General features: G+C 46.5%; 1 protein-coding gene across 1 annotated transcript in view; it reads right to left on the bottom strand.

Moving 5' to 3' along the window:
- Positions 1-17,832, bottom strand: part of LOC307206523 (cysteine-rich protein 3-like) — a 39,962-nt gene extending 22,130 nt beyond the window's left edge. Inside the window, exons 1-2 of the mRNA XM_079959875.1 lie at positions 17,809-17,832; positions 12,004-12,169 (exon numbers count right to left, since the gene is read on the bottom strand). Of these exons, the coding sequence (XP_079816001.1) occupies positions 12,004-12,169; positions 17,809-17,817 (175 nt within the window). The 5' untranslated portion in view covers positions 17,818-17,832. The remainder of the gene's footprint in view (positions 1-12,003; positions 12,170-17,808) is intronic.
- Between the last annotated feature and the right edge of the window lie 267 nt (positions 17,833-18,099).

Below are 18,099 nucleotides of genomic sequence, written 5' to 3'. Positions count from 1 at the left end.
AGAGATGTGCATGTGGTTTGCATGTGAAAAAGAGAGGGGGGAGGTTTGTGTGTGGTTTCTGTGTGTGAGAGAGATACACTTGGGTAGAGAGAGGGGGGCAGAAGAATGTATGCCTGTATACAGTGGTACCTCAGGTTACATACGCTTCAGGTTACAGACTCCGCTAATCCAGAAATAGTGCTTCAGGTTAATAACTTTGCTTCAGGATGAGAACAGAAATTGTGCTCAGGCGGCGCAGCAGCAGCAGGAGGCCCCATTAGCTAAAGTGATGCTTCAGGTTAAGAACAGTTTCAGGTTAAGTACGGACCTCCGGAACGAATTAAGTACTTAACCTGAGGTACCACTGTATATGTGAAGTGTGTTTGTATGAGTGAGTGTGAAAGAAATGTACCATATGTGTGCCTGATCTGTTTGTGCAAGAGAGAGAAAAATTGGCGTAGCTGCCATGTATTTTCCCCTAGTACTGGGAAAATATTCTTGTCATTATTAGACGACAACAGTATCATTCTATGTGGGCAGCAGGGAATCAATATTGTGAAATCTTCACAATTGGAACAGGTGACTTCCCAAGGCAAAGCAACAACAACAGCAGTACAGTGGTACCTCAGGTTAAGTACTTAATTCATTCTGGAGGTTGGTTCTTAACCTGAAACTGTTCTTAACCTGAAGCACCACTTTAGCTAATGGGACCTCCCGCTGCCACCGCACCGCCGGAGCACAATTTCTGTTCTCATCCTGAAGCAAAGTTCTTAACCCGAGGTACTATTCCTGGGTTAGCGGAGTCTGTAACCTGAAGCGTATGTAACCCAAGGTACCACTGTACTTTCTCTAATGTTGTGTTATGCCAGGACTCCATGGCAGCCATTTTGTGACCAGAACTCACACAGTACTTTCTCCAAATTTGAAATGTGCCCTCTGGTCCAAAAAGATTGGTAACTCTTGGTCTACCTTATAAAGATTATTGAGAGATAATTTGCACAACGTGCTGTGACAGCTTGAAATGTGCCACATAAATGTTTGTCATCATTATCAAGAAAACTGACAAAATCACAGAAACACCCAAAACATGGATAATTGTATAAATTTATTGTTTAACAAAAGAAGACAATGTGTAAAATAAGTATATAATGTCTCCCCTTTCACCCCACCAAAGTACCATCACTGCCTGTCCTCATAACCATTCAAGCAAAAGATTTGCTCATGTTCTCAATTTTGAATCATGTTAATTTTGAATCAGCTGCTTGTATCTTTAAATTTTAAATCTGGAAGTGGTCTTTGCAGTATATGTTGAGGCATGCTTTGCTGAAATTTTCAAGAATGTAATATATTCCATTGCTCTGTTTTTCACTCACTGATCACTTTTTTAATATTGCAAGTTGAGTGCCCTGTAAGAAAATAAAGCACCCAAGGACATACATAGAAAAGGCAAAGTAATAGAAGAAACCAATTTGATTGTTACAAATGGGGTGTGGGAGAGAGAGAGCAGAGTATCCTAAGTGCATATACAGTATAGTAAAGGTAAAGGGAGCCCTGACCATGAGGTCCAGTCACGAACGACTTGGGGGTTGCGGCGCTCATCTCACTTTATTGGCCAAGGGAGCCGGCGTACAGCTTCAGGGTTATGTGGCCAGCATGACTAAGCCACTTCTGGCGAACCAGAGCAGCGCACGGAAACGCTGTTCACCTTCCCGCCGGAGTGGTACCTATTTATCTACTTGCACTTTGACATGCTTTCGAACTGCTAGGTTGGCAGGAGCAGGGGCCAAGCAACGGGAGCTCACCCCATCGTGGGGATTCGAACCGCCAACCTTCTGATTGGCAAGTCCTAGGCTCTGTGGTTTAACCCACAGCGCCACCCGCGTCCCTCCCAACCAACATACTCTGCTTCAAAAATTGCTTCAGTTGCAATGTTACTCTTCTTCTTCTTCTTCTTCTTCTTCTTCTTCTTCTTCTTCTTCTTCTACAACAGGTCAGAAGGTGCACCAACTCTAGGGGGCAGAAGTGTCACCAGCCCCCTCAATATTCAGGGGGCTGAGCCCCCTGCTAAGAATTAGTGAGGGAGCGGAAGACGCCGAGTCCCAAGTGCATATATACCTGGGTTTAAATTGCTAATATCAATGGTCAGTTTAGTTCCTTCCTTCCTCTTTCTGCTTCTCTTGTCATCCTAAATATTCTCCTGTCACATTCCTCCTTGCAAAGTCAAAATACTGGCAAGCAAACAAGCTTTGTAAGGTCATATTGTGCCCATAAGCATTCATTAACGGAAGGGATTTCACAGCCAGGACTCAGACACACAGTCATTTCTGACAGCATTTAGAGTACCATTAGCATGCCGCCAGTATTAATTACTCCTGATAGGAGTATTTACTTGACCAAACACCGCAGCAGTGGTAATAACTACTGTGGTAGTAGGGAACCTATGGCGATATGAAAATACTACCAGCGGTAACCATTTCCATAACCATCAAGACTTAATTACACCCATGATTTAGCAGGAGTGTAATTAATATGGGTGAAATTTGCAAATGAGTTAATTCTATCAGATATTATTCATCCCACCTGTAACAGTTTCAGGGTGTTGTTTTACTTTCGCAGCTCTGACTTTGGCCTCATGACTCAGGTTGTAATCAAAGGTGGAGAACCTTTGGCCCTCCAGATATTGCAGAACTCTTACGCCCATCAGTTCCAACCAGTGTCGCCAATGCTCAGAGATGATAGGAGTTGTAGTCCAACAGCATATGGAGGCTTACAGGTGTGGTGTATCCACAGTGCTATTTTTCTAGAAAAAGAGGTGCCCGGAACTCGCCATGAACGCCTCCCTTGTTCTCTTATAATGGCAATGGTGCCCACCTGAGAGGGGCCGGAATTGAGTTGCGTGGCGAGTTCCCGCCCCCCACCAGGGAAAAATAAAGACACAGGACACCAAAAATTAAGGTTAGTGGGTGAATTAGGCCACAACTTTATTGATTTCAGGAATGAGAGGTATTGGCTTAGGCATTGGTCCTATCGACTAGCCGGCTCCAGCCCGATTGCTGAAGACCAGCAAGGGTTAACACCATAAAGGGGGAGTCCTGCTGAGGCACGTCAACTAGGAGCTCCCCTGGGTCACCGCTCGGGGGCATGCCTTAGGCCCACACCTCCATAGGCTTCGGACAGGGCCACGCCCCCCGGAATCCTTTATCAGACTACCCTTCACTTTTGGGGTGGCGACGTTTCCTCCCCCCCTCTTAACCCCTCCTTACCAATGTCTAATTGCCAATGCCGAAGAGTTGAGACGAGTTGAAATTGCCAGTTGGGAAAAATTCCTACTAGGCCCCTTGCGGCAACCGACCGAAGCCCATAGCAAAGTCAGAAGCCTACCTAAAGGGAGGGAGGGTGGGAAAACGTGATCGCTGGTGCGGCAAAAAGAGGGCGAGCCTAAATAGGGCAGGCCACGCCCCCCAGCCACCCGATTGGCTGGCTGGGCGGATGACGCTGCCGGGATTCCCTCGTTCTCGCGGGGGCTGCAACCAGCCCCCGCGCACGTGGGGTGGGCGTGAAGCCCGCAACCCCACCTCCTTGCCAGGTCCAGAAGTGGCTTTCCGGAGAGTTCCTGCTGAAAAAAATTCCCTGTGTCTCAGCCATATGAGGAACTGCTGGGTCTCTTCTCAGGAAGTGTGCCGTTTAGTTGCAGTTCGGCATTAAAAGCAGCAAGGTTCCCCAACCCTGTTCTAAAACAATTAATGGACATTGGGAATAATGGAAACAGGAAGAAGAGTGGATCACAATCTCTGAGGGCTCACCTATATTTCCACTTGCCCCATGCCTAGAAAGCATGGGTCTGAGTGGTGTTTTGCTTGTCCTGTGCCTTCTAGAGACAGGTCTGAGCCGTTTTGCCTTTGCTCTCAGAAAACCAGCTCTTTGGCACGAAATTGGAACAAACGGCAATGCACAGAAACCCTGAATGGTGTTCGTTCTAATTCAGTGCTAAACCACAGTTTTTCCCAGGGGAAAGCAGCGGGGGAAATGGAAGAGCAGATGAGTCTTAAAGTGGCCATCACACTATCCTCCTTTCTATCTATTCAGCTACATTCTGTATTTACAGCATGTGTGATTCTGAAGGCTGTGTTCAACCACAGGGAGACAGTGTGTGTGATTCTACTAAATCAACCCGACACAGCTGCTCCCTGTGAGAAAATTGCACTAATATTTATCTTATCACTTTTGAGGAGAGTTTAGAGAGAGCAGGAAGGAGAGAGAGAGAGAAATAGTAAGTCTTGAGAAGCCAAGAGCTGGCACCAGAAAGCCAATTGGCCAGTTTATTTTTACTGGAAATCTACAACCTGGAAAGTTTCTGAAGTAGAATGAGAGCACACAAAAGCTAGTTACGAAAAGCATCCTGCCAAGTGCCTTGTGACAGTGCCAGCCTTGAGTCAGCCGTTTCCCCAGTCTGGCAAAAACAAGAGAAGGGCAACCAAAATGGTCAAAGGCCTGGAAACGATGCCTTATGAGGAACGGCTAAGGGAGCTGGGCATGTTTAGTCTGGAGAAGAGGAGGTTAAGGGGTGATATGATAGCCATGTTCAATTATATAAAAGGATGTCACATAGAGGAGGGAGAAATGTTGTTTTCTGCTGCTCCAGAGAAGCGGACACGGAGCAATGGATCCAAACTACAAGAAAGAAGATTCCACCTAAACATTAGGAAGAACTTCCTGACAGTAAGAGCTGTTTGACAGTGGAATGTGCTGCCAAGGAGTGTGGTGGAGTCTCCTTCTTTGGAGGTCTTTAAGCAAAGGCTTGACAACCATATGTCAGGAGTGCTCTGATGGTGTTTCCTGCTTGGCAGGGGGTTGGACTCGATGGCCCTTGTGGTCTCTTCCAACTCTATGATTCTATGATTCTATGATTCTATGATTCTAAGAGCATTGAAACAGTGCTCTTAAGTGCTCAAAGCACAACACATACTGTTAGGGGGGATACTGTAGATAGTTATGCAAATAAGGGATCGAAAGTGACATTCAGTGATTGGATAGTTTTAGAAAATTGTTACTGTTGCGTTGTAGTGGGGCTCTATATAAGCAGGCTGACTGAACCCTTCAGTTCAGTTCTGTTCTGGCCTGTGAATAAACAAGAGCTGTTTGAAGAATCGCTGTGTCGTCTGATATGTTCACCCACAACTTAACACATACCTTATCTCAATGATCTTTACAAGAACCCTGAAGGTTAGCTCTGTGGCCCCCGTATGGCAAATGCAAATTGGGAAGAAAGGGTGGGGGAGATGTTGGATGAGATTCATGAAGTTTGAACCAGGTACTTCCTAGGTGCTAACTCATTCTTACAAACCAAGACTGCGCAAATGTTACAAAGTTTACTTGAGTAATATAATGCCCAAGGTGAGCTGTTCATCCAGGAAGATTCCTGTTCAAATCTTGGCTCTGCCATGAACTTATTCATTGTCCGCATAGACTCTTCCCCATCTTCAGTATGGTGATTATAATATTGACCTACCTTACAGAGTTTTGTAAGGACCACTGAGCTACCAATTTGAAACACTTTGAGCACACTCAAAAGCACCATACGAAGGGATGGTGATGACAGAAGAAGAACTTTGAACACCACAGAAGTTCAGAATAAAACAAATGCCTTTCAGACCAGAGAGTGAGTAAGACATTTCAAAGGATGGAGAATGGGAGGACACATAATCAATCCCATCCTCAGTGCTGGTGGTGAGCAGCCGAGAGAGAATCGTAGCCACCTAGTGATGTTGTGGCTGAGAATCACACCATTGTTGTTGTTTAGTCGTTTAGTCATGTCCGACTCTTTGTGATCCCCTGGACCAGAGCACGCCAGGCACTTCTGTCCTCCACTGCCTCCCGCAGTTTGGTCAAACTCATGCTGGTAGCTTCGAGAACACTATCCAGCCATCTCGTCCTCTGTCGTCCCTTTCTCCTTGTGCCCTCCATCTTTCCCAACACCAGGGTCTTTTCCAGGGAGTCTTCTCTTCTCCTGAGGTGGCCAAAGTCTTGGAGCCTCAGCTTCAGGATCTGTCCTTCCAGTGAGCACTCAGGGCTGATTTCCTTAAGAATGGAGAGGTTTGATCTTCTTGCAGTCCATGGGACTCTCAAGAGTCTCCTCCAGCACCATAATTCAAAAGCATCAATTCCTTGGTGATCAGCCTTCTTTATGGTCCAGCTCTCACTTCCATACATCCTCAGGCATCCCTAAATCGATGGTCAGACCTACATAATTCAAGTCACATAACATAAGAAGAGGCTGCTGGATCAGGCCAATGGCCCATCTAGTCCCGCATCCAGTTTTTACAGTGGTTGGCCAGATACTTATAGGAAACCAGCAAGCAAGACTTGGGCGCAACAACATTCTTCCCACCTGTGATTTCCAGCAACTGGTATTCAGAGGAATGGTGTCTCTGAAAGTGGAGGTTGACTATAGCCATCATGGCTACCAGCAGACAGAAACCGGTGCATGTACTCATCACCCCAGGTTTCCTGGAGCAATGCAACGTGTCACCTGTTTATTCAACCATCTTGCATGCCCAAATGGGAAAGAGAAGGGCAAGGAGATGACAACTGGTTTTCTCATATTATTTATTAAGAGTATCAGTGGGAGTCTGGTGGTGCACTGCAGAGGTGGGGAACCTTTTTTTAACCTAAGGCTGGGCAACCATCTGCAGGCCATATGGTGCTAATGGGTTTAGCCAGATCCAAAAACTTGTCAGAGCAACTGGATGCGGCTCATTCTCCCTGGACCATTGGCTGCATCCCAGTCATGCAGGTACCAGATATTCCTACACCTCTGTCTACACACAGCTCCACCCACGTAAGCAAGAAGCACTATTGCAGTTCAAGGACATATCCCAAGCAGGATCTGTCAGCTGGTAGGGAGGAAGTCCAGAAAGGAGCAGCCTGGGGGGGGGGGCCTGATAGAGAGTCCTGGAGGGCCGCATTTGGCTCTGAGGGTCTGCATACCTCCTGTAGTGAAAGGAGCAACCACACACTGGTCAAAAGGTCTTTTGCTGCACAGCTATTGAGCCCCCAGGAACATCCATTGGCAACTCATTTGGTGAATTGGGGGCAGTGACTGCAGATGTCTCACAGAAAATCGACATCAGATTGCACTTATTTCAGAGCTCTCCTTTTGCTTGCGCTCTGTGGTTTGTAAATGTTTGCCTCGCATTTCAGTGCTGCTGCTTCACATCTTCAGTGCTTCCTGTTTGTGACCTGCTCTTCCTGTTTCTGCTACACTTGCTACCTTCTGACTGCTGTGGCTTCCTGAATGCCCAGCCTTGCATTACTTCCATGCCATGAACACCTTGTCTGGTTTTCCCTCTGAGCAAAACAGGGGCTCCCAAACTATGGCCTGTGGACCACCCGTGGTCCACAAGCTTCATTCCGGTGGTCCATGGCATGTTCTCATTAACAGTCATACAGTTTTTTATTGCTCCTTTTATTTCTGATATTGTATTTAATTGCATTACAATGCTAATTCTGTGGAATTCAAACTGTAAGGCAATAAACTGCAATATAAGAAATGAAAGAAGCAATTAAAAATGCAATTAAAAATCACACATCGTCTAGCACATATCACAATTTGCTACGACAGGGAGAAAAATCGTTAAATGGTCCACCAAGATCCTCAGCAATTTTCAAGTGGTCTGTGGTGGTGAGGGGGTACGACTTGGGAACCACTGGGCTAGTTTACAGAGGCCAGGAGTGTGTTTTGAGAAGGAGCTGAGATGTTCTGGGTTCAAATGTATGTTCATCAGTGAACACACTAGATGGTTTTAGGCAAACGATACAGCTTCCAGCTTCTCTCCTCCATCTTATGACACAGGTCATAATACCAGCCTAGCTTAAAGGTAAAGGTAAAGGGACCCCTGACCATTAGGTCCAGTTGTGACCGACTCTGGGGTTGCGGTGCTCATCTCGCTTTGTTGGCCGAGGGAGCCGGTGGTCATGTGGCCAGCATGACTAAGCCGCTTCTGGTGCACCAGAGCAGTGCACAGAAACACCGTTTACCTTCCCGCCGGAGTGGTACCTATTTATCTACTTGCACTTTGACGTGCTTTCGAACTGCTAGGTTGGCAGGAGCAGGGAATGAGCAATGGGAGCTCACCCTGTCGCACGGATTCAAACTGCCAACCTTCTGATTGGCAAGTCCTAGGCTCTGTGGTTTAACCCACAGCGCCACCTGCGTCCCACTAGCCTAGCTTACACAGTTGTAATAATGATTGAGACAGCTGTGGAGACCTTTGGGTAGTTGGGAAGAGTGCAATACTAATATCAAGTATTGTTTAATAGTGGTGGGGGTTGACCATGGGGTACATGTAAAAAAGATTAAAAATTAATAGACTGAAGAACAGAACAAAATAATCTTCTAGGACTGATAGTGTAAGGTGACCGAGGGAACTTCATCTTTGTCTGGGGACTTGTATCCCTTGCCCAAGCCCGACCCTAGTCCATAATCCCTCCAAATTCAGAAATAGTGCTGAATTCCACTACAACTGGAGGCCAGGCCAGATTCCTGGAATTTAGTAGAAGCAACCCAATTTCTGGGTCAGCCATTTATGAGAGGCCTTCCCTGAAGCCCTCCTAGCATGGTTTGGGGGCTGTGGTACTTCGTGGGTTGAAGGCTATAAGCAGTTTGTCTTCCAGGGTCCTACCACCTGAATCCAATAATTGTTGTTGTTGTTTAGTCGTTTAGTCATGTCCGACTCTTCGTGACCCCCTGGACCAGAGCACGCCAGGCACTTCTGTCTTCCACTGCCTCCCGCAGTTTGGTCAAACTCATGCTGGTAGCTTCGAGAACACTGTCCAACCATCTTGTCCTCTGTCGTCCCCTTCTCCTTATGACCTCCATCTTTCCCAACATCAGGGTCTTTTCCAGGGAGTCTTCTCTTCTCATGAGGTGGCCAAAGTATTGGAGCCTCAGCTTCAGGATCTGTCCTTCCAGTGAGCACTCAGGGCTGATTTCCTTAAGAATGGAATTAATTCCCAATAATTCCCAATAATTGGAATTAATTCCCAATAATTCCCAATAATTTCCTTTAATTTCCAACAATTTCCAACAATTTCCAACAATTTCCAATTATTTTCCAATAATTAATTCCCTGCAAAAGTTTGGCTTCACTATCTGTGCTGTTGCTGAGAAGAGCCATAAAATGGGAAGAAGCAACATTTCCACTGAGGGCCCCTCCAGACGGGTGTTTTAGTGCAGGTACGTTCTTCAATATGCTGTTGACACAGCAATAGCACATTAGTTGTGTGTTCATTCTTCTTTAGTTTGTTCCGGGATGCTTCCCCTGCGCCACCACATTGCGCTGTCTGGAGGGGCTACAGCATAACCAAAGCAGGGCAAAAACTAAACCAGAACAGTTATGCTCGAAAAAGTTGTGGGGTTTCAGGAGGAAGTTGTAGGATATGCACTGCTTGGAAATGAAGCGTTGTGACCACTCCACAACTTTTGCAGGCCCAAAGAGAATTGAAAGTAGGATTGTGTGTGACCACTCTGACAGCATCTTGAGCACAAATGATAATGTGCAAATAAAATGGATTTCTGTAGGCACCCTGCAAGTGACCCACAGATTTGCTTTTCTGCTTGCTCCATGCCCTCTTCACATCCTATACGGTAGGTCCCTGTTGAAGCAACTACAGAATTTTGCAGAGTAAGAGAATGTGACTCAGCCAGTTTTGCTATTTTAGCTATTGGAGGCTTCCTGACTTTGCCTGGACAGAATTACAGAAGGAGCCCACGTTACAAGACCAGTTCTTTATCTTGCTTATGACTTCATATGCAACTTTCTTCTGATATGTTTCATGAGAAAGGTAATATGACCTTCTGAAATGGGTGTATAGTGCAACTATTCATTTTTTTTTCTTGGCATGGTTGGAATAGTTCTGCATAGAATGCTGCAGCGAGGTTCCTCACGGGGTCTCTGCCATGGGAGCATATTCACCCAGTGCTTTTCAAGCTGCACTGGCTCCCGGTGGAGTACAGGGTCAGATTTAAGGTGCTGCTTTTGATCTTTAAAGCCCTTCACAGCCTAGGACCCTCGTACCTACGGGACCGCCTCTCCTGGTATGCCCCACGGAGAGCCTCAAGGTCCATAAATAGCAACACCCTTGTGGTCCCGGGCCCTAAGGAAGTTAGATTGGCTTCAACCAGAGCCAGGGCCTTTTCAACACTGGCCCTGACTTGGTGGAACACTCTGCCTCATGAGACCAGGGCCCTGCAAGATCTGATTTCTTTCCGCAGGGCCTGTAAGACAGAGTTGTTCCGCCTGGCCTTTGGCTTGTAGCCAATTTGATTCCCTCCCCCTCTTTCTTTTTTCTTTTTCCTTTCTCCTCCTGTGATGAGGCTGTATTTTAATATTTTAATGTTTCAGTATTTTAATTGTTGTATTTTAATCTTGTTTTTAAGTTGTATTCATTCAACTTGTTTTTATTATTGTTTGTAAGCCGCTCTGAGCCCGGCCTTGGCTGGGGAGGGCGGGGTATAAATAAAAAATTATTATTATTATAGCACCCAAATTGGCTTCAGCACGGGAACTGCAGTTTTTACAGAAACGAATAGTTCTCAGTGCCTTTGTGGGGTGGAGTTGAAGGAAGACTGATGTTGGCACAACAGAAGCCATACAGAGCACTTCAAATTTAGGATCAGACGTACACTCTTTACGGAAAAACAAAAGTGGAACGATTAGGCAGTTCGGTTGAAAAAGTCCAGAGCTCAGACAATGAGGCAGCCATGTAGGGTTTGTTCTTCTGTTCAGAACCCCCTCCCCCTCCCCCCTTCTTTTGTAAGCTGTGTTAAACTTCAAAGACCGGAAAGAGAATTGGCAAAGAGGTTGTGGCCACATAGCAGACAGAGAGCCCAGAAGCAAAAGGACAAGGTTTTCCTAATGTGAAAGAAGACATCCCAAATTTCTCCATATCCAACTCTTTCATGACAGAGAATTTGAAAGCTGCCTTCTACTAAGTCAGACCATTAATCCATCTAACTCAGTATTGCCGACACCAGTGCTTTCCAGACTTGGGTCTCCAGCTGTTTTTGGACCACAATTCCCACCATCCCTGACCACTGGTTCTGCTAGCTAGGGATGATGGGTGTTGTAGTCCAAAAACAGCTGGTGGCCTAAGTCTGGGAAACATTGGTCTACACTAACTGCCAGTGGCTCTCCAGAATGTCAAGCAATCCTACCTGGAGATTCTGGGACTTGAACATGGGACATTCTGCATGTAAAACAGATGCTTTGACACTGAGCTGTAGCCCCTTTGTAGAACCTCCTCTTTTTCTTTTCTTTTCTTTTCTTTTCTTTTCTTTTCTTTTCTTTTCTTTTCTTTTCTTTTCTTTTCTTTTCTTTTTTTGATGGGGTAACCTCCTAGACCATAAAGAAGGCTGATCGCCGAAGAATTGATGCTTTTGAATTATGATGCTGGAGGAGACTCTTGAGAGTCCCATGGACTGCAAGAAGAACAAACCTATCCATTCTGAAGGAAATCAGCCCTGAGTGCTCACTGGAAGGACAGATCCTGAAGCTGAGGCTCCAAGACTTTGGCCACCTCAGGAGAAGAGAAGACTCCCTGGAAAAGACCCTGATGTTGGGAAAGATTGAGGACACAAGGAGAAGGAGATGACAGAGGATGAGATGGTGGGACAGTGTTCTTGAAGCTACTAGCATGAGTTTGACCAAATTGTGGGAGGCAGTGGAAGACAGGAGTGCCTGGCGTGCTCTGGTCCATGGGGTCACGAAGAGTCGGACACGACTAAACGACTAAACAACAACAACCTCCTAGAGCAGCAGATCTGGAGGCAAGTTAATATGAAACCTAATCTCAACACTTACCCATACAAAAACACTTCCCCCCCAGTCATCAGTCTTTTAACCATGAGCATTTCAGACTTACCATCCTCACCAGAGCCTCAAAGCCCTGCCCTTAATTTCTAGCCTTATGAACTCACGAGAGAGATGCAGTTTAAACACAGTGAGGAGAGAGAAATAAACTTACCAAAGTAGACTGGTTTTCCACACACGGGGCAATATGAAATCATCGTTTGTCTTCCTTCAGGCCCCTCTCGACGCTCATCAGCACCGTTTGAATCAACAGGAGTCTGTTTGCTTGGACTGACAGGAAAACCATGGCTGGGCCAGGGTGGTGAGCAATGTGCTCTGCACTTTCAGTCAGGGTGTTGTGGTTATAAGTAAATGAGTGAGCACATTGTTGTGTTAGTGACAGGGCTGAGGAGAGTAAACCAAGCAAGTAACTTCTCATTTAAACAAAGGTATTGCCCTTTCCAGTCTGATTTTGCAACAGTAATCCATGCTTTAAGTCACATCTCGTTTAGATTACTGTGATGCGCTCCTCATGGGGCTACCCTTGAAGAACTTTCAGAAGATTCAGTTAGTGCACATAAACTAGATTGCTAATCAGCGCACGGCATTATTACAATATTCAAAGATCTGTACTTCCCTTGGAAGAGGCATTGACTGTTAAACCATTCTGTGAATTGTAGTTCTCTATGGGGAATATGAGGGACGCAGGTGGCGCTGTGGGTTAAAGCCTCAGCGCCTAGGACTTGCCGATCGAAAGGTCGGCGGTTCGAATCCCTGCGGCGGGGTGCGCTCCCGCTGCTCGGTCCCAGCGCCTGCCAACCTAGCAGTTGAAAGCACCTCCGGGTGCAAGTAGATAAATAGGGACCGCTTACCAGCGGGAAGGTAAACGGCGTTTCCATGTGCGGCTCTGGCTCGCCAGAGCAGCGATGTCACGCTGGCCACGTGACCCGGAAGTGTCTCCGGACAGCGCTGGCCCCTGGCCTCTTAAGTGAGATGGGCGCACAACCCCAGAGTCTGTCAAGACTGGCCCGTATGGGCAGGGGTACCTTTACCTTTACCTTTATGGGGAATATGGCCGCCTAACAACGCTCAGCACCATGCAGTTCCCAGCGTTCTTTTGGGGGTGCCATGACTGTTTAAAGTGGTATGATAGTGCTTTAAATGTCCAGAACAGAAGGGGCTTAACTCGGGTGGCTAACCTGTGGCTCTCTAGATGCTGTTGAACTACAACTCTAATCAACCTTGACTCTGCTGGCTGGGGCTGATCAAAGTTGGAGTCCAGCATTTGGACAGCCATAGATTTTCCTACCACTGTTCATAAATTCCTTCCCATTTAAAAAAAAAAAAATCAAAAAACATTTATTCAAAAGTTACAATACATTACATGTTCAGTCAATATATCCCTTCCACAGATGCCTCAGTGATGATGGCGGCATTAAAATATAGTGTTCTTCTTCAATAAAAGAGAAAAAGGAAGACTAGATCGTGTCAAAGGTATCATTTTTTGGAAATTCCTTTGATTAGTCGCCAATGGTATGTGAGGCGTTCTGATGCTATTAAACCCAAGCCTCTATTGGTATTTTAGAAGTTTTCTTTCATTGTTGGGCAATAACTAGTCTAGCTGCTGTGAACAGGAAGGAAATTAATTCTTTAGGTTTAAGGATAGAATGTGGGGTCAAATCTAAGGATAAGGCAAGTGACAAATTAGGAGGGATAGATTGTTTAGTGATTTTGGAGGTCAGGTTAAAAACTTTCCCCCAAAAGGCTTGGACCACGGTAAAAAGGCAAAGGGACCCCTGACCATTAGGTCCAGTCGTGACCGACTCTGGGGTTGTGACGCTCGTCTCACTTTATTGGCCGAGGGAGCCGGCGTACAGCTTCCGGGTCATGTGGCCAGCATGACTAAGCCACTTCTGGCGAACCAGAGCAGCGCACGGAAACGTCGTTTACCTTCCTGCTGGAGCAGTACCTATTTATCTACTTGCACTTTGATGTGCTTTCAAACACCTAGGTTGGCAGAAGCTGGGACCGAACAACGGGAGCTCACCCCGTCGCGGGGATTCGAACCACCAACCTTCTGATCGGCAAGTCCTAGGCTCTGTGGTTTAACCCACAGTGCCACCCACAGGAACCTTGTTCTCCACAGCCTTCCCAACATAATGGTGAGCTTAAAGGATTTATATCTGAAAGGGGGTTCAATGCCGCCCAAAGATATTTGTAAGGGAAATTTCCTGGAGGTGAGCTGGAATTGTTTTTAAAGATGGATTTTGCCATATTGATTCCTATGCTTTTTCACTTATTGAAATTCCTATATCTGTTTCCCATCCCAGAGAGGAGGGTTTCATAACACAACAGAATCAACACCCAGCTGTTTAACAATAGTATAATCCTCCCCGCTGTGTAACAGGACTTTACAGATAACCAGTTTTCTGAGTGTTGTTTACGTGTGCTCCGCTTGATAGATGGTGGAGTGTATTCACCCTACGTTGGAAGACTGGGCTGAGCAAAGGGTAAAACTGACAAATGGGGAGTGTGTGGGAGGCAGCAGGAGGCCGAGACAATAGTGAAACTGAGTCCATCAGTGTCTGTTTGTGATTTGCATATGCTGCAGTGAAAGGAACGTAGCAGCTGGTGACAAAGCTAATGAGCCATAGTTATATAATGAAAATTAGTTTGCTCTCGCAGAGAGTATAGCTGAAGTCAGGCTAAACGTGCAACGTCTTAAAGGTGTGTGTGTTTCCTCCAATACATGGCCATGCAGCTATTTCCCCCTGGTATCAAGGCTGCCTGGAGGGCCAAATGAGATGTTGCCTCAGAATGATCTCTACTGGGTCGCCTTTTTTTCTTTTAAATAGCTGTCATAGCTGCAAAGGGATGGGATTAGGACTATGGCATTGAGGGAGAGGGGAATAATGTTTTCCTTCTGGACTGTGTAAATATCCTATGTGCAAGCATGCGTGCGTACACACGATTGCCACATTCGGGAAAATATACAGCGCCTGTACATTTTCCTTAACAGGAAAAATGGCAGCTTGTGAGGGGAATGAGATTATAGCTGTGTACACACTGGTGGCTTGAAATGCAGCAAAGCCATTCCCCCCCCCACTGTGTTTCAAGTTGCATTTTTGCATTTTTACAATTGTTGTACACACCAGAGAAGGGCTTGCATACCCTCCAACATTTTTCTGGTGAAGACAAAGGTGTCCTATTCAGTACTGCTACTAATGCTGCTACTGCTGCTGCTACTACTAATGTTATTATTTATACCCCGCCCATCTGACTGGGTTGCCCCAGCCACCATTAAACATGAAAAAACTTCCCTATACAGGGCTGCTTTCCGATGTCTTCTAAAGGTTGTATAGTTACTTATCTTCTTAGCTTGGGGGTCGCATAACTCCACACCCTCCAACATTTCTCCAATGAAAATAGGGACGTCCTAATGGAAAGTGGTTGGGACGCGGCTGGCGCTGTGGGTTAAACCACAGAGCCCAGGACTTGCCGATCAGAAGGTCGGCGGTTCGAATCCCCGCGACGGGGTGAGCTCCCGTTGCTCAGTCCCTGGTCCTGCCAACCTAGGAGTTTGAAAGCACGTCAAAGTGCAAGTAGATAAATAGGTACCGCTCTGGCAGGAAGGTAAACGGCGTTTCCGTGCACTGCTCTGGTTCGCCAGAAGCGGCTTAGTCATGCTGGCCACATGACCCGGAAGCTGTACGCCGGCTCCCTCGGTCAATAAAGCGAGATGAGCGCCACAACCCCAGAGTTGGCCACGACTGGACCGAATGGTCAGGGGTCCCTTTACCTTTAAGGGAAAGTGGGACATTCCAGGATCGAAACAGAAATAGGGGTGGCTTCTGTAAATACAGGACTGTCCCTGGAAAACAGGTACACTTGGAGGGTCTGGGTTTGGGGTGTCTTCACCTGATGAGCATTGCCTGATTTGTCTGCTGTCCCCTTCAGCCTTCCAATCCACAGTTAGGCTGTTAACTGTGAATGTGCTGTCATTTGCACATGTGCAATGACTGTTTCAAAGGTTCACACCTCCGCTTAGCTGTGGCTTACATTTTTGCACTGGAGGAAAGATGGTTTGAGGGGGGCAGAACCAGTCTGCTGATGAGGGAAGGTGAAGCACCAACTTCGGGTAGTAGAAGTGAAAGAGGTGGTGCCCCAGCTGCTTCCACCACTGCCAGAATGCGCCCCCCCTTGCTGCTGAGAAGGAGGGGGTCCTGTGCATAGTGCTGCATAAAAATGAATATGGTAATGAAAACATTAATATTAATACAAAATGCATTCTGTTAGGGAAAATGGCTTGCAAAAAATGTGTACACCACTCAAACTGCATGCAGAATGTGTTTATTAGGTGAAATTGACCCTAAAATTCAGATTAATTTTTATGAGGGTTTTTAGAAATTGCTGCAAAAACCTAGAAAACTGAATTTAAGATAGGGAAAATGAGAAACTGAGAGAACTGACACTGACAGATCCTTCCAGCCATAGTTGTAATATATATATGTGGTATTTTACAAAGTTCTGGTGGCTTTTTTGCCAATAGACGGAACATCATGACTGTCAGGGAACTGCCATCGGGGCCAGAGGGAGAGAGGGGGCTCCAGAGGGATTCCGGAGAGCGTACTGGGATGAGGAGAAGCAGCCCATCTTCTGGGGAAGGAAATCAGCGCAGCACCAGTGGAGAAGTGGGGCAGATGGGGGAAGTGGCGAGGCGGTCCCATGACTCCTTGCCGGGGACCAGCGGGGAGAGCACGGGTCCTCCGCTGCCCACACCCTCCTTGCGCAGAAGGCTTCCGCGCAGGGAGAGTAGGCGGAGACTAGGCGTCAAAGAGCTTCTTTGCTGGAAGAAGTTCAAGAAACGCCCACTGACGTATTCTGCCAGCGATTGAGACAGCCACGGGTGAGTGGCTGTACGGACAGAAAGGGTTCACTCAGGCAACCCAGCCAGGTGTGGCGCCGTTTTACGCATGAGCAACCCCCTAGAATCATTACAATTACCCAGATCTCCTCCACCTCCAGCTCTTAAACTAACCAGGAAAATTAATTGGATAGATATTCCCCCTCCCCCTAAAAAATGTCTTATTGATTCTTTCTTGTATATTTTTATTCACTGTCTTAACAGTGTACACATGCATTTGCCTGCTTCTGGTCTATGTTTTGGTCTCCTTTTGGTCTATGTTTTAAAGAAACAATCCATTATTTTATAGCATGATCAAGATCCTTCCAGGCTCCAGCAGCCCTAGTCAGCATGGCCAATGGCCAGGGATGATGAGAGTTGTAGTCCAGCAATATCTAGAGGGCTACGGGATCCCTAGATCTTTTAAGGTCCTCAATGGCACCCTCAGCTCATACCACATGAATCCAATGTGACACTGTTTGTTCATCAAAAGGGCCTTTCACACATTACACAAAGGCAAACTTTGATTTCCTCTCAAAGGGAAAGTTAGGGAGGGAGCTGTAGCCATCATGATACCTTGCAAACATGTGTTTGTTCGTTCAGGCTTGCTATAATTTAAGACATATCTCAAGAGTACAACTAAAAAATAATAATTACTTAGTGTCCCTGATACTTCTAAGGACAAGGATCATCCTCTGCCCTTGCTTTTCTTCTGCTTCAGATATGCCAGGCTACGTGAATGGGCAGAACTGGCCCAGTCTAGCCCGTCTCTACCCCTACCTCTACCGCACGTCCGGCTTTGAGTACAGAGACACTGACTCAGACCCTCTGAGGGCTACAGATCAAAGGGGAAGGTGACATTTGAGCAGGTAAATATTTTGCCAGAGAGAAACATTGAATATACATGGGCTGCCCCCTAGCTCCTACCCTCCTGGGATGCTGGCTTGATTGATGTATGCAGCTGAGCAGAAAAGGCTAATAGCCTATTGCTTCAGAATTTACGGTTGCCTAGAAACCTTCCCTTTGTTGTTTCTCCTTCCTGGCAGTGCTTAGCTCTAGGACTCTTGAGCAGCTTACCTGATACATGGCTCAGGCAAGAGCCTGCCAGCCTCTTAAGTGGCCCTCTTTATTTTCACAGCCCACCATTTCTGTAGCTCTGGTCTCCGAGCTGGTGCATGGTTACCGTGGGAAGAGAATGCTAAGTAGATCCTTCCTCTTCCAAGCAGCACCAATGTATCTAGAGCTGACCACAATTTGCCCTACGAAATATGTTTCCTCAGTTTGGGGTGGCTAATATTCTCTTGCATACATGCAGAATATTTTCTCTTCCACGAATTGGGCCCAAGACTGAGCAGGAGAGGGATGCCG

The sequence above is a fragment of the Podarcis cretensis genome (genome assembly GCF_951804945.1).
Source record: "Podarcis cretensis genome assembly, chromosome: 17".
NCBI lineage: Eukaryota > Metazoa > Chordata > Lepidosauria > Squamata > Lacertidae > Podarcis > Podarcis cretensis.
The sequence above is the reverse complement of the archived record's forward strand: the minus strand, read 5'-3'. Positions and strand labels throughout refer to the sequence as shown.